The sequence below is a fragment of the Myxocyprinus asiaticus genome, chromosome 13, assembly GCF_019703515.2.
Source record: "Myxocyprinus asiaticus isolate MX2 ecotype Aquarium Trade chromosome 13, UBuf_Myxa_2, whole genome shotgun sequence".
NCBI lineage: Eukaryota > Metazoa > Chordata > Actinopteri > Cypriniformes > Catostomidae > Myxocyprinus > Myxocyprinus asiaticus.
In genome coordinates this window covers 25,650,561-25,672,871 of record NC_059356.1, presented here as the reverse complement: position 1 = coordinate 25,672,871, position 22,311 = coordinate 25,650,561, and the positions used below count along the sequence as shown (strand labels likewise).

General features: G+C 38.7%; 1 protein-coding gene across 1 annotated transcript in view; it reads left to right on the top strand.

Annotated features, from left to right (window-relative positions):
* cacng3b (calcium channel, voltage-dependent, gamma subunit 3b) overlaps nt 1-20,397 on the top strand; it is a 50,549-nt gene extending 30,152 nt beyond the window's left edge. The window contains exons 2-4 of the mRNA XM_051715519.1: nt 5,650-5,733; nt 16,277-16,417; nt 18,003-20,397. Of these exons, the coding sequence (XP_051571479.1) occupies nt 5,650-5,733; nt 16,277-16,417; nt 18,003-18,496 (719 nt within the window). The 3' untranslated portion in view covers nt 18,497-20,397. The remainder of the gene's footprint in view (nt 1-5,649; nt 5,734-16,276; nt 16,418-18,002) is intronic.
* Nucleotides 20,398-22,311: the final 1,914 nt, after the last annotated feature.

Genomic DNA, 22,311 nt, shown 5'->3' with positions numbered 1-22,311 from the left:
CGTCCAATTTCCCTGATCCAACTAGATGTATTTTGGCTAACCAATTAAGTAAGGTTATGACATCTCTTATACATATAGATCAGGTGGGATTTATTTGGGGCCGTAGCTCTTCTGATAACATCAGGCGTATCATCAATATCATGTGGTCAGTGGCGAATGAAAAATCTCCGGTCGCAGCCGTCTCACTTGACGCCGAAAAGGCGTTTGATGTGGTAGAATGGGATTATCTTTTTAAGATTTTGGAAATGTATGGGTTCGGGAGTACATTTATTGGTTGGATTAAGTTACTTTATAGACACCCTATAGCAGCAGTACAAACAAATGGATTAATTTCAGATTATTTTACTCTGGATAGGGGCACTCGGCAGGGTTGCCCACTTTCCCCATTATTGTTCTGTCTTGCCCTGGAACCATTAGCAGCCGCGATAAGAAAAGATGATGATTTTCCAGGGGTGACAGCGGGAGGTGTGGCGCATAAGCTTCTGCTTTACGCAGATGATATTTTATTATTTGTCTCTGAACCTACTAGATCTATGCCTTGCCTCCACAGAATTATTAATTCCTTTTCCAAGTTCTCAGGATACAAAGTCAATTGGTCTAAATCCGAAGCTTTGGCGCTGACCGCGTACTGCCCAGAAACGGCTTTCCAGCCTGGCACCTTCCAGTGGCCCAAACAGGGCATTAAGTATTTGGGGATTTTATTCCCAGCAAATTTGTCTGATTTAGTTAGAGTTAATTTTGACCCTTTAATTAAAAGGTTTTCGAGCAATGTGGACAGGTGGGCTTCATTACATTTATCGATGATTGGGAAGGTTAATGTTATTAAAATGAATTGTATTCCAAAATTCAACTACCTGCTTCAGTCTCTCCCTGTAGATGTCCCCCTCTCTTATTTTAAGCAATTTGATAGCATAGCGAAGTCCTTTATTTGGAATGGTAAGCGCCCCAAGTTAAATTTCAATAAGTTACATAGGCCAATTGACAAAGGAGGGCTAGGCCTACCCAAGATTTTGTTTTATTATTATGCGTTCGGTCTTAGACATTTGGCTCATTGGTCGCTTCCACCTGAGAGAGCCCCTCCCTGGTTTTGTATTGAAAAGGAAGTTCTTGCCCCTATCTCGCCACTGCAAAGACTTTCGATCAAACTAGCCGGAGAGGTTAAGTCGCACCCCGTTATTTTGCATTTGCACTCGATATGGACAAAAGTGTCCAGAGTGTTTAATTCGGATATTTATTTAAAAGCAGCCTCGAGCATATGGCAGAACCCTAAACTATGTATTAATAAGTCCCCTTTTTGTTGGTCAGATTGGATTGTGAGGGGGGTTAATGCAGTTGGTGACCTATTTGAGGGTGGAGTATTGAGACCTTTTGAAAATTTGGTTCAACATTTTGGCATTCCCAGATCTCAGTTTTATAAATATTTACAACTTCGCCACCTACTCTGCACTATTTTTGGGAGTGGCACGCACTCCCCTAAAGCGGCAGTTGCTTTGGGAGAGGTGATTGCTGCTTTTGGAAAAGGCCATGAAGCATCAGTGTATTACTCCCTACTAATTCAGAGTCTGGGGGATGGAGCCTTGACTTCTCTCAAGAGAGTATGGGAAAAAGATTTGAATTTGGTATTGGAGGATGGAATGTGGACTAAGATTCTTAAAAATGTCAAGTCTGTATCTAGAGATGCAAGGGTTTGCCTTATGCAATTTAAGATTTTACATAGATTTTATTGGACCCCCTCTAGATTATATAGGCTTGGTCTTAAAGACACACCCACTTGCTGGCGATGCCAGTCAGAAGTTGGAGACACTACCCATGTCTTTTGGGGGTTTGTTAAGATCCAGGAGTTTTGGTTGAGGGTTCAGAGGTATTTGTGCGACGTTTTGAACACTCAGGTTTTGCTCTGTCCCAGACTCTGTATTTTGGGTGATGGGGCGGTCATGCATTTCGGGGACAATCATATAAAAAATTGGGTTATGACCAGTCTCATGATCGGCAGGCAAGTAATTTTAAGGGATTGGAAGTCAAATGGAGCACCCTCTTTTTCGGAGTGGTGTGTGGAAATGGGGAGGGTAGCTGCATTTGAAGAGGCGGTAAGTAGAAGGCTGGGGTTGAGGGACTTATTTGCTAAAAAAAATGGGGCAAATATTTAGTTTTTTGGGGGGAATCTCGGGGAGGGGATGTGGAGAGTGTAGTTTAATCATGTATGTTTATTATTTTATTTATTTGTGTGTATGTGTGTATATATATATATATATATATATATATATATATATATATATATATATATATATATATATATATATATATATATTTTTTATTTTTTTTTTTGGATTGTGTGTGTGTTATGTGGGACCACAGGGGTGTTCGTTAGGGGTCAGGGTGGGATTGTATTAGTAGGGTTTAAATCTAAAATGTTGATTCATTATATATGTGTTGAGTTTTTTTCACTGTCATGTACATGAATCAATAAAAATGTTAATTACTCATACCCTGACATAAGATTTTGGTCACAATGCCTACTACCCAGGGGCGTTTCTAGGATTTGAAAACATCAGGGGCTGACAACATCAAAAAAATGTCATAAGTCTTGGAGGTCAATGTAAACAGTCTTTCAAAAAAATAAATTAATGTATTTCTTATGGAACAGTGTTGTCACTTTTCCTTGTCAGTGCTGTTAATGATGTCTGGGCTGTCTAGCTGTTGGAGAGGTTTGACTTCTGCTTTAAACTCAGTAGAAAATACTCAGTTGAATTCAGATGGATCACTTAAGTTTTGCGTTATGTTCCGCAAAATCTAAGGATGCTTGCTCAGTTGACTTGAGCGAGTGATTTGCTCTGTGAGCTATCTTATCTCTGAAACTTGCATATCGAGGGAAGACCAGCTGACGTGCGCACTCCAGATACAGTAGGACAGAGCAGAGCGGACAACTCGCGCTTGTGGTTCTGATGGCTCGCATGCGAAAACCAGGCTTGATTCGCGCTGCACAAATGTGTGTTTCAGTTGAGAGGCATATTTAGCACATACAGAGCGCCGAATGCAAGCTGAATATCATTTAGTTTTAAGTGCAGGGAAAACCTCGCAATTACCAACCTCTACTTAATACTGTAACCGCAGTTTCATTCAACACCTGAGCAGTTACAAACAAAAACATTCGAGGTTAAACTCGAGAACATTCGAGGGGCTCGACCCCCCCTGCTCCTACCTGCAGGTATAATACATTTAAGAGACAGTACTTTGCTCCAGAATGTGTCCATAAATTCACATAAAAGCCCAATGCTACACTTCATAATTCTTTATCAGTGTACATTGTAATCAAGTGAATCATCATTCAGTGGGGTGTTTTATACCGCAATTTTCAATCTCATCAAAATTCAAATACATTTATATCTGAGGACCCACATCATGTTAAAGCCCTTCCCACTCAAGGCATAAGTACGTCACAGCAGTCACTGTCACCATGACAATAACCGTCCCTCTTTCAGAGCCTTCATCGCCTACTCATTCTCTGATCTCCCTACATGTCTCTGTTATGAACAGGCAGTGTTTATGTACTGAGGTGTTTGTGAGTGAGTGAATACAGATAAATGGCTGTAAATAGCCAGTCTGTCAGGTCACCTGTAAACACAGTGAGGCAGTGATGGTGGAAGAGGGCTCCTGGTTGTGCCAAATGGGATTACTAAAGGAGCCCAAGTTCCCTTACTCACTCTGAATCATGCAGAGACCTCACTGTGCATCACACAGAAATGGTCTGTCTCTTTCTCAAACAAAATGGCTAAAACCACTGCACAGATACACAAACACACATACAGAGACTTGCATACCTTGTCAAAAAGACAAAGTTTTGCATGCTGATTGCATGTTCCTGCATCAAATGCTGTTTTTTTCTGGTTTCCCTTTTTCTGCCCTGCTGGTAGAGTAACCACTTTTAAAGTAGTAAAATACGTTACATTTTCAGACAGTCCCTTCATACACCCTCCACAGTTTTAGTACGTTTTAGCACAATGTGTCAGATGGTCCTTTACCCACTGTAGACAAAATTTCCAACAAATATCAAGGTTAAATTAATGATTTTCAAGGATTGTGCAGTGACGCCATCAGACCAACTTAAATACAGGAGAAGATACATCAGTCTGGGAGAAAGCACTAAACCAGCATTGACCAGCAAAACATAGCCTGAAACAGCATAGAAATTTGTGCTGGTCTAAGCTGGTCTTTTAAGCAAGGATGAAAAGCATGAAGTTGGTCTGTGGGGTTTCTTCAGATGCTGTGTCCAATACAGTATTCATTACTTTATCTGACATTAGCACCCATCCCCCTCCCCATGCTTCCCCCAATATTCTGAATAATGGTCAATTAATATGGGGGTTTCAATAACAGATTCTTAAAGATGTAGTTTGTAATTCTTTCAATGTTAAAACACTTTCTCGTATCCAAACTTAAAGTGCAAAGACATCTATAAGCCATTGGTAGGTTCATTCCCATAAAAATGGTTAACTCTGTCAATAGGTAACATTTTCTAAACATTGCTCTGTTTGTTTGAGCATCCTGACTGGCCCGACACAGCAACACTGGCTCAACCAATAGCGTGAATTTGGGGCGGAACTACCTGTTTTTTCCGACCAAAAGGAAGACTGGGGAAGTGTTTGTGAAACCTGTTTGAAAACATTCTTTTTGAAATTCCATTTATTGATACAGAAATTATACACATACACTTTGCCTTTAACTATTTCGTTTGGTCCCCCCAATCTTGAATACTTGGTTCATCCTTGAATTCACACTTTTTAACAGCAGCAGTGACGTGCACAGACCTTAGCAGGGGCAGGGGCGAAAGTATATGGACAGAGTGTGAAGAGAAATCTGCCGTCAATAGTTGTTGAGCTGGGGTAAAGTGCTGCAGTAAAGACACCTCCGCTTAAATCTCCGTTCTCTTAAAGGCACCTCTGCTTAAAAGGGAACCTTTAGATTTGTGAACGAAATTCTGTGCACGTCAGTGAACAGCAGCGTACTATGTGTCCAGTAGTTTCAGTTTCTTTGGGTTTCGTTTTTTATTATTGATACGTTAGCTACAGAGATGTTTATCCATCAGGATTGTTCAAAATGGAAACATTTCAAACACAAACTGAGCGTTTGAGCTGTGTAGCCCTCATTTAATCCAGAAGAGAATGTGACAGTATGTGTCAGAATGGTTTCCCCCTACATACGGTGCATGTATTTGGTATGATAAACCTCTTCATTAGCCAGTCACATGTTACACCCGAGGGCAGAAATGTTATTTTTGTTCATTTGTCATATTGAGCACACAGCCAAGTGAACAGGGGTTGTCAGTGAATGCACAAGATGGCATTCATACACACACACACACACACACAAAAACAAAAACACACATATACAAAAGACACACATATACATAACAAGAGGCATACCAGGGTTGTGCTCAATGACCTGGTTAATGCATAGGTAAACACAGCAAAATAAACACACCAAGACACATTTACTCATATTTTCATACTTGCGGATACAAATTGATTTATGTAGTGTGTGTATAGATACACACTCTGCTGTCCAACACATGCACACAAAAATATAGACTAATGGCATTTGCCTTTTTTGCCCCTCTCTCTCTCTTCTACTCTCTGTTCTTCATGGATGTAGGAACATTTAGAGGTGTCTGCAAGAAGATTGACCACTTTCCAGAGGATGCAGATTATGAACAGGATGCAGCGGAATATTTACTACGTAAGTCCATCGAAACAACACACATGTGCATTCACAGAGTATGTAAGTGGACGGGAGTGACAGCAATTTCCCCTCTCCAATCAAAGCATTCTGTAATCACTTCATTCCAACTCCACTCTGGCTTTTCTGTTTCCTACTTCATGCTGGCTCCTTGGTCACAGGTGAAAGAAACCTGACCCGGGTTCACTCCATAAATTTGAGTCCAGTTACTGCTCAACCTTAAAGTTCTGTCAATATATTTATATACAGTTGCTAAGCCAATGCATTAGTATTATGATATTATTCTTCAACATTTTGAATAGGCTACTGATCTGCAAGACGTACAGAATTACCCACCCTTATATTTTATTACCATTTGTTACAGGAACAGTTCATCATGTTTTCTTTTTACATTCCACAATAAGTCTTTGATTTATGATAAATGTTTTGATTATAATTTTTCTGATAATATTTCAAAATTCCATTTCTCTTTCATTCTGACGGCTATTAGTCGATTAATGGAACATTCTGGGTTCGATGCAAGTGAAGTTCAATTAACAGACATTGTGGCATAATGTCGAATACCACAGAAAATGTTTTCGAGTAGTCCCTTGTTTATTAAAGAAAGCAGTTACAGTAAGGAACTTACACTGGAAGTGAATAAAAACGCCTTTATATGGGCCTGTCCATAAATGCTAAAGTACATATAGTTTCAAAAGTATAGCTGCAAGATACAAGATGTTAACATGATTTTGTGATAAAATAGTTTATTAACCATATTTGTGTAAAACCCAATATGGGGATTACAGTTTTTCAATGTCATGGCAACGTAGTTAGATATGGCTTTACACAGATAAGTTAAGTAAGCGATTTTATCACATAAAATCATGTTAACACTTATAAAGTTTACATTTTGTGGCTATACTTTTGAAACAATCTGTATTTTAGCATTTATGAACTGGCCCCATGTACCTTCATTGTAAGTGCCTTACTGTAACCACAGTAAAAAAAAAAAAAAGAGGAATAAGTCGAAATTATGTTTTGTGGAAATTAACATTATGCCACAAATACTGTTAATTTAACTTGTATTGAACCTGAAATATTCCTTTATATATATAGTATATACACCGATCAGCCACAACATTAAAACCACCTGCCTAATATTGTGTAGGTCCCCCTCGTGCCACCAAAACAGCACCAACCCACATCTCAGAATAGCAGAGCGGTTATCTGAGTTACCGTAGACTTTGTCAGTTCAAACCAGTCTGGCCATTCTCTGTTGACCTCTTTCATCAACTGTTGTGTGTGAGAATCCAAGGAGTTCAGCAGTTACAGAAATACTCAAACCAAACTGTCTGGCACCAACAATCATCCATGCGATTATCTAATCAGCCAATCGTGTGGCAGCAGTGGAATGTATAAAATCATGCAGATGTGGGTCAGGAGCTTCAGTTAATGTTCACATCAACCATCAGATTTAGGAAAAAATGTGATCTCAGTGATTTGGAACGTGGCATGATTGTTGGTGTACAGCAGTCATATCACCCTGTAGCTATTGTCTGGTTACCCACTATAGCTAAGCAGGGTTGAGCCTGGCCAGTACTTGGATGGGAGACCTCCTGGGGAAAACTAAGGTTGCTGCTGGAAGAGGTATTAGGGAGGCCAGCAGGAGGTGCTCACCCTGTGGTCTGTGTGGGTCGTAATGCCCCAGTATAGTGACAGGGACACTATACTGTAAAAAGGCACCATCTTTCGGATGAGACGTTAAACCGAGGTCCTGACTCTCTGTGGTCATTAAAAATCACAGGACACTTCTCGTAAAGAGTAGGGGTGTAACCCTGGTGTCCTGGCCAAATTCCCCCCCATTGGCACTTCTCAATCATGGCCTCCTAATAATCCCCATCGATTCATTGGCTCTATAACTCTACTCTCTCCTCCCCACCAATAGCTGGTGTGTGGTGGCTGTTCTGGTGCACTATGGCTGCCGTCGCATCATCCAGGTGGAGATTCCCCCTATACTATGTAAAGCATTTTGAGTGCCTAGAAAAGCGTTATATAAATGTAAGGAATTTTAATTATTATGTATTTTAAGGCCTACCTTCAAACTCAGTGCCTCTTTGCTTGACATCATGGGAAAATCAAAAGAAATCAGAAAAAAAATTGTGGATCTCCACAAGTCTGGTTCATCCTTGGGAGCAATTTCCAAATGCCTGAAGGTACCACGTTCATCTGTACAAACAATAGTACGCAAGTATAAACACCATGGGACCACGTAGCCATCATACCGCTCAGGAAGGAGACAGATTCGTCTCCTAGAGATGAACGTAGTTTGGTGCAAAAAGTGCAAATCAATCCCAGAACAACAGCAAAGGATCTTATGAAGAAGCTGGAGGAAACAGGTAGACAAGTATCTATATCCACAGTAAAACGAGTCCTATATCGACATAACCTGAAAGGCTGCTCAGCAAGGAAGAAGCCAGTGCTCCAAAACAGCCATAAAAAAGCCAGACTACAGTTTGCAAGTGCACATGGGAACAAAGATCTTACTTTTTGGAGAAATGTCCTCAGGTCTGATAAAACAAAAATTGAACTTTTTGGCCATAATGACCATCGTTATGTTTGGAGGGAAAAGGGTGGGGCTTGCAAGCCGAAGATCACCATCCCAACCATGAAGCATGGGGGTGGCAGTATCATGTTGTGGGGATGCTTTGCTGCAGGAGGGACCAGTGCACTTCACAAAATAAGTGGCATTATGTGGATATATTGAAGCAACATCTCAAGACATCAGCCATGAAGTTAAAGCTCGGTCGCAAATGGGTCTTCAAAATGGACAATGACCCCAAGCATACCTCCAAATTTGTGGCAAAATGGCTTAAGGACAACAAAGTCAAGGTATTGGAGTGGCCATCACAAAGCCCTGACCTCAATCTGATAGAAAATGTGTGGGCAGAACTGAAAAAGCATGTGTGAGCAAGGAGGCCAACAAACCTGACACAGTTACACCAGTTCTGTCTGGAGGAATGGGCCAAAATTCCAGCAACTTACTGTGAGAAGCTTGTGGAAGGCTACCCAAAAAGTTTGATCCAAGTTAAACAATTTATAGGCAATGTTACCAAATACTAACAAATTGTATGTAAACTTCTGACCCACTGGGAATGTTATGAAAGAAATAAAAGCTTAAATATATAATTCTCTCCACTATTATCCTGGCATTTCACATTCTTAAAATAAAGTAGTGATCCTAACTGACATAAGACAGGGAATGTTTTCTACGATTAAATGTCAGGACTTGTGAAAAACTGAGTTTAAATGTATTTGGCTAAGGTTTATGTAAACTTCTGACTTCACCTGTATGTATATACATACACTACCTGTCAAAAGTTTAGGGTCACTTACTTTTTATTTATTTTTTTCTTCACATTTTAGAATACTAGTAAAGTCATCTTAACTATGGAATAACATAAATGGAACTATGGGAATTATGTTGTGACTATAAAAATCCAAAATAAATCAAAACTATGTTATATTTTAGCATCTTCAAAGTGGCCACACTTTGCCTAGATTTTGCAGAAATGTACTCTTGACATTTTCTCAACCAACTTCTTGAGGAATCACCCTGGGATGCTTTTTAAACAGTATTGAAGGAGTTCCCATCTATGCCTGTCACTTATTGACTGCTCTTCTTTATTATTCGGTCAAAGACATCCATTTCAAAAAAAACTTTTTTTTTTCAGTAAGATTTTTGTTTTGTAATGAAATCAATTAATATGTTGGTACAATTATATTTTTGTCTACGAAACTCATTTGAAACATTTAAGAATACACCTTCAGATCAAAAGGTTTTTAAGATCATGAGAAACATTTCAGTCATGTGACCCCAAACTTTGAACAGCAGTGTATATATATATATATATATATATATATATAGTACATTTCTTGCTGACATGCAATGCGATTGCATTTTGCATGTTATGCTCGTGATGGAGCGATCTTGGTGTGAGACAAAACACAGATGCTCTGACTTAAAAAAAAAAAAACAGCTCATAGCTCCAAATATTACACAATTACACAACTACACTCCTTGCTCTGCTTTCACTGTCTACCGCTCACATGCTCTGTACACACACAGCTCCCCAACCACGACCATTTTCACACATCTTAACCATCACACATTAACCCAGAGTGATGATATGCATAGAGAGGGGTCATAGTGGTCAGATGAATTTTTCACATTTTGCCCTGCTGGATATCCTCAGTTTTTGCAATGACCTCCACACGTTTTTACCATCTTATAAATTAGGTGCAGCGTTTCTTGAAATTGCTTGGTGACTTAAACTGAACAAAGTACATGCATGCATTCAAGCATGTCATGGTTTATGCTTAGTGATAAATCATGCTTATGCACAAGCCTTTACACTGTCATGGCCATTTGGTTCTACTATTTAAGTGACATCTTCTTTAACCAGCTCCACTGTGTAAATTCATACATATTTTTGAAATATGTTTGTTCTATCACTGTGATGTTTGCATGTTTTTGTTTGTGCGTGGATTTCTTTATGTATGTGTGAATGATATTTATGATGAGACACCAAGCAGATGCCTGTTATTGTAGAACTCCCTTGCAGAAAGCATATGCAGTGCATACAGCCACATATTAAAGAAATAGTTCACCCCAAAATGTTTATTCTGTTATCATCACTCACCCTCATTTCTCTCCAAACCTGAAAATATGCTTTTTTTTTTCAGTGGAAAAATCACAAAAGTAGGTATCTTTTTTAAAGAATATATATGCAACTCTTTTCACATGACAGTTCATAGTCACGTCTGTCAAGCTCCAAAACAATCACCTTTAAAGCACAATAAAATAATCTAAAAAGCAGTTTTGATTTGTGAGTAATATTCCAAGTTTTCAGAAGCCATATGATAGCTTTGAGTGAGGAACAGACCAAGATTTAAGCCATCTTGTCCATTATTAAAAAGTGGTGCGTGGTTACTACACATGAAAGAACCAATGCCGTTTTGGAGTCAGTGATGACTATGTGCCAATTTTACATGTGGATGCAATCGCAGACTAAATGTGAGCTTCGGTGGATACGAGCCATACAGTGGCAGCTGCTGCTTTTCAAAAGTCGGGAAGCACTGACTATTGTTTTTGGTGTTGTAACGTCTGTGTGTGTGATTCTGTTTCATGTTTTGATTACTTGTCTTTTATTTTGAAGTTAGTTTTCACTTCCTTGTTCCTGTCATGTGATTTCCTGGTCTTGTCTTGTGACCCTCATGTTTCATTTGTTTTATTCTTATTGGTCTTTGGTTTATTAGTCTTGTTATCTTGTTATCAGTTCAGTTCTGTCATTGGTTATCTTGTTACCTCAGTCTGTGTATTTAAACCCTTTTGTTTGCATTTGTTCTTTGTCAGGTATTGTGTGAGGTAATGTTGCGTTTCATGGTTTAAGCTTGTTCTAGTTCTTGGTTTATTTGTTTCATAGTCAAGTTCATGTTTTAGTAATCATATTTACATTTCACCTCTTGGATTGCACCTTGTAAATAAACTGCACTTGGGTTCTTTTCTTCATTGTCTTCATCTTGCTCTTATTTGCCTGCCTCAACGTTACAGGTATCTGCAATGTTGCTCCCCAAAGCTGCTCAAATTACTACTCCATTAGTGAAATTTCCTAACAAAAACAAATAACAAAATGAAATGAATGTTACATCAGAATACATACAGCATAACTTCATGCATTTTTCTGAGCTCTCTGCACCCTACAGCAGTTTTACATATCATATGATGTTAATTTGTTTTTTGTACATCAACGTTTCAAATATTGACCATTTGTTGCCGTGAGTCTGCTGTCTTGGACATACAGTATTTATGTAGAAAACTATGGATAGTGTGATATTGTACACTTTATTTGCTAAAATGTTGAAATGCACAAACAGTATATAATGCAATTTATATAGATTCTTTGTGCATCAATAAACTTGTCATTGCCAAATTTAAAATGAAGTTTTACAGAAGCTGTTCTTCCCGTGTAGTCTTAAAGCAGTCTAATAGTCTACTTTTATGGTGCCTTTTCTGTGTTGAAGATTTTTACTTTTGTGTTCCATGTAAAAATAAATGGCATGAGGGTGAGTAAATAATGAAAATTTTCTTTTTTGGAGTGAATATCTCCTTTTAACAAAATGTCCAACAGCAGCCCTCCACACTGGATCTTAGGGAGAGCTGCCACTGATGTAAGATCTTACTGCATGTGAACAACAATCCATAGCAAGCAAGCAATTCTGCCAATTGCTATTTACAACAGACATCTTAGAATGATGTTACAGAGAAGATGATTCGAACACGTTCTGTGTTGGCATGCTGACTGTTTGAGAATTCGAGAAGCAACAAATACAGACATCCTCCCAAGACATGTAAGGGTAACAAAGACTGTCAAGAGGGAGCGACACAAAGAAACAGAAGCCCAGAGGCATGGTTTAAAGCTCTGCATTGGAGCTTCGTTCATCGCTCTCTAAAAATGTTTATATTGCCATTGGCTTGTCAGTCAAATACGGACTGCAGTGAAATACATTCAATAGCACTGCAAATAGTCATTTTGTGTGTAGACCTGGGAAAACTGGAGCTCTGGTTATGAAAGAAAATGCCATCAAAATACCTGGGGGAACACATACCTTTTAAAGTGAATTTAGATAACTACCTCAAACTCATTACCATACATATTTACTGTACCTTATAACATGAAATCATCATCAAATAAACTAAAAATTATTACTTTTATTATTAATGCTGAATATCATCAAACATGAGAAAATACAATAGTCCATTTTGGCACATACACTCTTGATCTCTATCTGTCTCATAGCACAAATTTGTTGCCCTTGAAATGCCTGTCTCTTGTTCTATATTTTACAGTATATTATTCATCTGAAGCAGAGGGTCGTGTCCTCTGCACTTACATGCTCAGAATGCAATAGATTAAATGGGCATTTTACATTCTGCCCTGTGCATCATTGTGTACAAAATGCCCACCACACACAGACTTCAGGGGATTGAGGCTAGGGCATGCAAGGCTGATAACTTCAACTCATTAACCATAGAGACCCAATCAGGCAGTTTGCAAACGCAAAGCCTCAGCCGAGCAAGGGAAAGAGTAAATGTTTCAGAACCCAGCCATCCCACAAAGGTCTTACCCAGGGGCGATTCTAAGATTTCATCTTACAAGGGCTCAGTCCCATCTATAAGTGTATCCTAATGTGGTTCTGAGGAATGTGTGAGAAATCACAAGTTCAAATCTTGCTTGACTGACATATTTTCAAAATAAACAATGCATCTGTCTGTTAGTTGATGTATCACTAGTGGTGGCATATTTTTTATTTTGTGATTTTATAGGAATGGAGAGTGTTTGGATGAGAGATGTGTCTGGAACAGAGCACTCCAAACGTTGCTGCACCATGTTGCCTATAGGATTGGAAATTGGAAACTGGTTTCAAAAATACTGGAACCATAGGGTTTCCATCACTTTCTAATGAACAGAGTCTTTTGAATCTACAATGCGCAATATACTGTCCAGTGCTGCCAGTGTAGTCTGATTCCTGAACAAATGACTCTTATGAGCCAGTTCTTTTGAGTCTACAATGCACAACACAACCAGTGTAGTCCGATTCCCAAGCAAATTACATTTATGAGCCGGTTCTTTTAAATCTGCAATGCACAACATACAGTGCTACCAGTGTAGTCTGATTCCTAAGCAAATTACTCTTTTGAGCTGTTTTCTTTTAAATGTACGCAAGACCGGTGTTGTCCAATTCCTGAACGAATGACTATATTGAGCCGGTTCTTTTGAATCTACAATGTGCTACATAGAGTGCTACCAGTATAGTCTGATTCCTGAATAAATTACACTAATAAGTCAGTTCTTTTCAATCTACAGTTTTACTAGTGTAGTGTGGTTCCTGAACAAATTATTCTGATAAGCTGGTTCTTTTGAATCTACAGTGTACAACATACAGCACCACCAACGTAGTACGGTTCTTGAATGAATGACTCTTATGAATCAGTTGTTTTGAATCTACAGCATGACCTTGACCTATAGCTTTTAAACACACTGCTTAACCAGTATAATGAGGTTATGGGCTGGTTCTTTTTAGTGAATCTGACTTCCGTCATGGCCAGCTTAAAATGAACCAAGAAATGTTACTGTGTTATGTAATATTGTACTTAAAGCTCCTGACACTTAAATCAGGCAGTACAGTTACTGTTCACAATCAGATGTTTATGAAGGCTGACAGTGAATTAATCAATATTTTTAGGGGGCCTGAGATGAAAAACAAAAATAAGTCTACAAAGTTTCTAATAACGCCTATGGTCTTTCAGTACCCTACAGAGATGTTACCTGTCAGCACACCTGGAACCAAAAAGGACAAGGATGTCATCCCTTTGTTTGCATGCTAACGCATTATAAAATCCTCCTCGATAAATATCTTCAGTTTCTAGCTGTAATTATGCATGGCTCAGCCACTGATCCATTTTTCAAGGATGGCAGGAAAATTGGATGATGGAGGAGTATATTGTCTTCCCCTGGGCACCAATATATTAATGAGGTGTGCCATGGGAGACTGCTGATCCACTGAGGGGAGTGAGAAATTAAGGGAGAGGATGAAGGAGAGAGAAAGAGAGTGACATTTGTTATGGTTTAGTAGAGGAACAATGAAGCCATATGGTGCAATTGCATCTTTGTATTTACAAAGAACTGACCCCATCTTAAAACCATTGAATGTGTTTACATGAATGATCATTCAACAATTATGCTTAATATGCAGACAATGTGTAAGGTCATGTAAACACATTCAATGGTGTTCATTTATTTACGAAAATTAATGAATAGTTTTGAAATTAAAACCTGCTTGCCACCCCATTGATTGTAAATACATTAATCACATTCTGACAGCTTATTCAGTGTGCAGTGCACATGTCTGACTATGTAACAGTTTTCATGTCAAAACCGATCATTTTAAAATGTGATGTTGGTTAATTGATTTGAGTGTAAACAGGTTTTTATAATGAGCTGATTTTTGATCGTTATCAGCATTTGGTGTACAAACACGATGATTTCATTGCAAAAGATGCAATGAAAGTGAATGGTATAAACACAAGTGAAGTGCCCCTCTTGTCCCAAAATGTTTATTTCTAAGAGAAGAAAAACACACAGAAGGGCAAATTCTGCAGCATTGCAGTATGCATAGCAAGAGCATACTGATAAGGGCAGTCAACTGGGCTATTGACATTGATCCTGACATACACAGACACCCCTTCTGTAACTTTTATCCTATTTCAGTAGAGGCTGATCAGCCTTGATCGGAGGCAAAGTGAAGGGGTGAATGAAGTGAGAGGATAAGCCAGCCTGAAAAGCCCCATGTGTACCGTGTTTTCTGCTCCAGAACTGTTCGCAAATAATTGGAAGGAAGTACAAGGCATTTTAGACAGATGCTGTCTGTTGTAGTGCTCAAATCTGTTAAGACTTAACTAAACACAGCGCCTCAAGGAGACATTCTTTCTGCAGAGCAACATCAGATGGCTCACTCGGGATGGAGCCTTCAAATTCCAAAGTTATTATTCCAAATCACTCTGTATTGTTCTTTCATTCCCTTGAGTCTATGACAGAACGGCAGATGAGACAGAGGTCAGATTTATACCACAAATCCAAAAAATACCACCCTATGTGTGCCATAAAAAAAGTAATTAGGTTGGTATTCCTTAAAGGGATATTTCACTCAAAATGAAAATTCTATCATCGTCTACTCACCATCATGTTACTGGAAACACACATGGGTTTTTTTTTGTAGAACACAAAAGGAATTATTTAGCAGACTGCCCTGGCTTCTCTTTTCCATACAATGAAAGAGGATAGCAGAAAAAGTAAATAATGTTTCAAGTGACATCAGGGTGACAGAATTTAAAATGTTCAATTTTAAGTTGACCAATGATATAAAAATTAAAATTAAAATTATATAAAAACAGATTATCTCACTGTGATTACTTAGTTAAGCAAAATAGTACAAAAAACATGCTATATATTGTGCATATTGTCACATTTAAAGGCAGTTGTTAGGCATGACATGCAGCAGAGCGGTACATTCACAATACAGCACAGCTTCTTCGAGTGCCTTATTTCTTTCATAAAATGGTTACATTATACAAAAGTTAAAGACATTTTTATTCATTAATTTTCATTAAATGACATCCTTCCATTATAAGATATAGTCCCTGGCATGTAAACAGTAACACAATATGTTCTCTATACTGTAGGTGCTGTGCATTGATATACATAGTAGCTTGGTGAACAGTTGTTTTAAGTCATAGATATTACTATATTGTACATTTTAACATTGCAGGAATGCTGTGTAGACCAGTTACTGTAGCATCCAGACCGGAACCATCTATTTTATTATATAAATTGACCCTTGAAAATGCACAAAATGCAAACTGCACTATGCAGCAAGCTGTTGATATGTACTACCCTCTGTACAGTGTCAATAATGTCTGGGTGTTTCCCTCTGTCTCCTTTAGGAGCAGTGAGAGCATCCAGTATCTTCCCCATCATGAGTGTTGGACTTCTGTTCATGGGAGGTCTATGTGTGGCAGCCAGTGAGTTTTACAGGAGCAGACACAATGTCATCCTAAGTGCAGGAATCTTCTTTGTCTCTGCTGGTATGACACATCTAACACATTGTATCAACCATACAAGGCTAGTGAGCACAGGATGTTTATATATTTTTAGGGCAGTCAATCGTTTACATTATTTATTGAATTAATTACACAAGATAGCAAATAATTAATTGAATAAATCACAATCAATGGTGCTGCCCTAGGTGATGAAAATCAACGAGGCCCCCCAAGGAGGGGGCCCGACAGTTTCTTTGCACTGGGGCCCGCAAGATCCAAGTTACACCACTGATCACAATTAATTGCATATATCAATATTTGTGTTTCACTTGTTTTTAGCGTCTTGTGCATAAATGTTTTTAGGATGCTGTGTCAAGTTTAATACAGTGTGAAACTTTGAAAAATGTTTTGAAAGCTCTTGGTATGTGGGGATTTTGCCTGTATAGGTAAGTTTGATCTGGGTAAAAGTAACCATGGTGTTACTACAGTAGTATGATGTTAATATTGTAACCACCTTTAATTTTGTGATTACTATGATTTGACTGCAAAATACCATGATGGTACTTTGGTTACTGTAGTAAAACTATGGTTAGTTTTTGTAAGGGAATGTTAGGGTTAGGGGTTGGTATAGGGTGTCTGTGGGACTGCAATGATGCCCCTATACTGTATGTTAGTATTTAATTAGGGGTGCAAATTGTATTTGCCACCATTAGAACCAGGGTGCAATTAGCATCTAACACTATTTGCACTTAGTGCAAAGAAGATGCTTTTTGTTGCTATTTACACTTCAGCCTTATCTGCCTTAATTGTGTTAATTTTTTATCGCATTATTTATTATAGAATTAATCGTACTGAATTAACATAATTTTTATCTTTAGTATATTTTGAGACTTTCTGAACCACAGTCAAGTGTCCAGTCCAGGGCTTTCCCAGAGGATAGAGGGTTTATATTCCCAGACAGTGGTTTAGAATACAGCATATTGTGAATGGATTACTTCACACACAGGTTAGGACATGGCCCTCCCCACAGACTGCAGATCCGTGTTGACTTCCCAGATTAACTCTGATTATTGACAAAGGAAATGGATGGGCCAGCTAGAACAGTGTAAACAAACAGCAGGCCAGCATATTGACCCACTAGTGTAGTTCTGGCCTAGAAAAGGGTAACAGAGGGGGATCCTCAAACAGAACTCCCGTGTTGGTCAAATATTTAGAGAAGACCCCATTAGGCGCTTATGAGCACACAAATGAGCCAATCTCAGAGCTCCATGTGTTACAATTAAATTATGATGAATCAATCCCCATGATTGTGGTGAGTGCACTGCCAATGACTGATCATTGCTTGTACACACATTACACAGCAATGTGCTTTGAATCAGCTAGAATCTATATATTCAATAATTATTTTACTTCTAATTATTTACCCTTCGATATAATGGAGATGATAAAAAGCTAATTAAAATATTTCAATTGTTCTTTTTTCTTTGTTCCGCTTGGCTGATAAGGTATGCATTCTTGTGTAATGATACTGAATGATGAGCCACAGCTGCGTGCTAAGCTCTTCTTCCTCTCTTATTTCTGCTCTCTCATTCTGCTTTTACCCTATCCACCTCTCCTTTCCTCTGTGCAGGCCTAAGTAACATCATAGGAATTATTGTGTACATATCTGCCAATTCGGGTGACCCTGGCCAGAGCGACTCGAAGAAGAGCTACTCGTACGGCTGGTCTTTCTATTTTGGCGCTCTGTCTTTCATAATGGCTGAGATGGTGGGTGTGCTTGCTGTGCACATGTTCATCGAGAAGCACCGAAAGCTGCGTGCAAAATCCCGCACCGAGCTCATCAAGAAGTCAGCCTTCAGCCGCATTCCCAGCTACCGTTATCGATTCCGCCGACGCTCCAGCTGCCGCTCCAGTGAGCCTGCCTCTCGCGATGCTTCACCCATGGGCAAGAGTGGATACACGGGTCCTGCTGCGGCAGATATCTCTATGTACACCCTATCTAGGGATCCTTCCAAGGCTGCAATGGGTGCCTTGCTCAACTCTGAGAGAGAGTTTTTGCAGGCTCACAACACCAACACGAAGGACTTTAAAGATGCGGCGAACAGGAGGACCACTCCAGTCTGAGAGAGGTGCAAACTTAGGGTCTTCACGGGGTAACTACGTATAAGCGCATAAGAAGTGCATTGGCCAAGACGCTAAAACCTAAGACTTGAGCTGGACCCCAGCAGGAAGAATTCACTCGAGGCCTGCAGGGCTATAACCCTCTTTCTATAACAGTATATATAAATATAGATGGTAATTGTTAGATCATTGGTGCTTCCTTTTAATCCTCATTTTTCAGTCACTGTTTCTGTCTTTTCACCCTCTAATCAAATACATCCCTCCCCCTAAGGGCTACTGGAGTAGAATGCTAGTCCTTTCCTCTATGTCATTTGATATTAAAGTACTGCATTTGGAATTCCTGAAATGCGCAAGGTAACTTAGTGAAACTGTGAAGCCCTATGAGGGGGAGGATTGTAAAGCTTCTGAAAGTTTAACCGAAAGGTTGTAACACTACTCGCCTTATGCAAAGCTCAGTAGCCCATAACTGGTGAGTGCCTCTTCACACTCACAAGATTGTATACATTGTTGGTTTCTCTCCTGGGTTGGACATAAAGCCTGCGTTTAGTGTCACTGTTTCCAGCTTAAAATGCCATGCTTGACCATGGGGTGATGACCTCCACTCATCCCACCTACAGGGGGCAATGCTGCCTCTGCTCACCACTGCTTTTTTGCCCTCTCCTCAAAAGCTATTTCACTGGGTTCTGCATGCCATCCACAAAGTTTTTTTTTTTTTTTAAAGGAATAGTTCACCCAAAAATTCTGTCATCATTTAAGCACCCTCATATTGTTCCAAACTTGTATAGCTTTCTTTGATACGTGGAACACAAAAGTAGATGTTAGGTAAAAAGTAGATGTTAAAATGTTAGAAAAACTTTAGCCTGGGTCACCATACCATTTCACATCCATTAATTGGCTCTTTCATTCTACTCTCTTCTCTCCACCAACAGCTGGTGTGTGGTGAGTGTACTGGCGCACTATGGCTGCCGTCACACATTCTAGGTCAGGGGTTCTCAACGGGGGCGTTCAAATGATGCCAGGGGACACTGAGAGGAAATTAGTAGAGAGAGGGGCATTAGGTTACAAATGGGGGCTTTTATCAGTCATAATAATCAAATCTATCGTCAAGTTCCTCTTTGCATTAAAACGTTCATCTAGACTTGGAGTATATCAGTTGTTTCTCAATTATACGGGTTGGAATGCATTTGTACTGCAGTTCATCTGATTTTGAAGTCTAGCGACGCATCTGAAGTATCTGGTTTAGCAGCATCAAATACACAGGTGGAGGCACAACCTTGGCTAATGCACCTGTATGGCTCTGTAGATGGATACATCTCAATGGACAGAGCATCTTGAGCGCAAAGCTCTTAAACTCGCAGCTCTGCGAGAATCAGTGAGAAGCAAGGCGTGAGAAGCGGAAACCATTTGAATTCGGCACAGAATTCTACATCACCACCCTTGAATTTACTATAGTAACACTAACTGTACTTTAGGCAGAAACAGATTGATAATAAATATTATCATATCACTGCTTCAGCTCTATTAAATTTATCATAGACTACGTGAAGGAATTAAATTAAATATTTATATTTTGTATTAATTGTTTTTACATGTGTTTAGTGTAGGTCTACTGTTTGTAATTACAAAAATGCCATAGTTTGTTTTATAGAAATCATGTTACAACTAACCATGGTAGTGAAGATCCATGCTTCCTACTATGGTTTTGTTACAAATACCACTGTTAAAACTATAAAAATAAATAATAAATTAAGATTTTCAAAAAGGCAAATGTAAAATATATTAACAAAATCACTTTTATTATTAGTTTCTGTCTTTGCATTTTCATTTTATAGGCCCCAGATATAGCCCTCCATCTGCATGAATTCAAGAAACGCAAGATTTGGTCTCACATTCATGATGCGTAAGCCTGCTGGGGGGGGGGGGTGTTCATCAAAAAAAGGTTGAGAACCACTGATCTATGTGGTTGAGGAGAGTCCCCTGGTCACTATGTAAAGTGCTTTGAGCGTAGTGTTAGAAAAAGCACTATAGAAGTGTAACGTTCACTGCATGGAAAAATGATACAATGAAAGTTAATGGTGACTAACACCCTGTCTACACCGTGCACGTCCATTGACGCGGCGTGATGGCTTAAGGCTGTCTACACTGGACGTGTTGACATGAACATTCTAAACTGTTTAATTTGTGTAGTAGCGCCAGCACGTGCAGCGCAAAATGGAACGCAACACCCGTTTATTGTCGGCGTGACGGATGCGCCATGACGGACGCTTCCAGTGTAGACAGCATAATTGTTTATAATGGGGTTCTTGATGCAATGCAACATGCCGCTTGCGTCCGGTGTAGACAGGGTGTAAGGCTAACATTCTGTCCATCATCTCATTTTGTGTTCCATATAGAAGTCATACAGGTTTGCAGTGGCATGAGGGTTAAGTTGCAGTAAATGATGAAAGAATTTTATTTTTTGGGTGAACTATACTTAAGTTTAATCCCATTCCAAACATCCCATATACCCTGCATAAAGTTTTTATAACAAAGTTAAAATGCTTGTTATTAAATATGATCTTTTAGCCCACCAAAGTTTTTGATATTACATTTGTTTCATTGATATAAAAAAAAGAGGTTTCTTGTGATTTACAATGAGATATCAGTGACAAAGAATTTATTTGAAGCCCTAATTTGAAACTATTATTAAGATGCGTATTAATATGGATATTCTTGTCATTATTACAATAGATTTTTCAGTTATTAGCAACTGAATAGTAGGTGGCTGCCAAAGTAGATTTCTTAATTGTGTATAGTTAAACTATTTTTAGAAATAAGGAGAAAATATTGAAAGTGTTCACACAATCATCAAAAGCTGGGCATCAAGAGTTTATAAAAAAATATAAAAATATAAATAAAAAAAAAAGACAGATTTAATGTAATGAAAACAAAAGGAACTGCCCTGATTTCTTCTGTTCTTAGATAAAGAGTAAAGAGTGGTAGAACAATTTACAGTACATACTGTGAATAGACAAGACTCTAATGAACTGATGGGATTTTCAGGTTCGCAGTTTCATCACAGTGACAAGACAAGAGCAAATGTTTTGCTCATGAACATTAAACTTGAAGAGGAATATCTGGTAGTAGATACTCTTTTAACTCTTTTAAAATACACACTGTTCATTCTAAATTAATGTTTCGTCAACACTTACACAGGAAGTAAATGCACAATATATATATATATATATATATATATATATACACACACAGTGATTTAGTTGCTTAGTTGATATCATCAATATAATATCGATTATTATAAACACCAAGGGCTTTTTTTTCTTTCAAATATTTATGCAAAACATAAGTCCATATGTAATGCATACAGTGTGTTCTCCTTTCCATCTGCCTCAGTTGCATATCCCTATGTCAGCTAGGTAGAAATTTAAGTAGATCCTAAAATCATGAAATTGATGCACATCTATTATAATAATATAGTTTTTAAGAAATTTACTTAATTCCAAAACCCACAAGAACTGACATGCATGTACATTAGCCTCCAAATTCATGCAAGCCAGTCTCTCATCTCGTTTTATTTCATTCCGCTTACTGAAGTCGTGCTATCGATCAGCCGCCTCCCTTGGAATATTACTGTAAATGTTTCCTTTTGTTTGGATCCATTTTATGTTGTGAAATTGTGCTGTTCTCGGTCTAAAACTAAGTGTTTCCTATTTGAAGGAGTTCCACAGGAGTGTGTATTCGGCACAGTTCTACCATTCAAGTGTCTCTCAGAGCACCTAGTGCCTGTCTCTTATGCCTCCCGTCGTCGGGTCTCTCTCTTT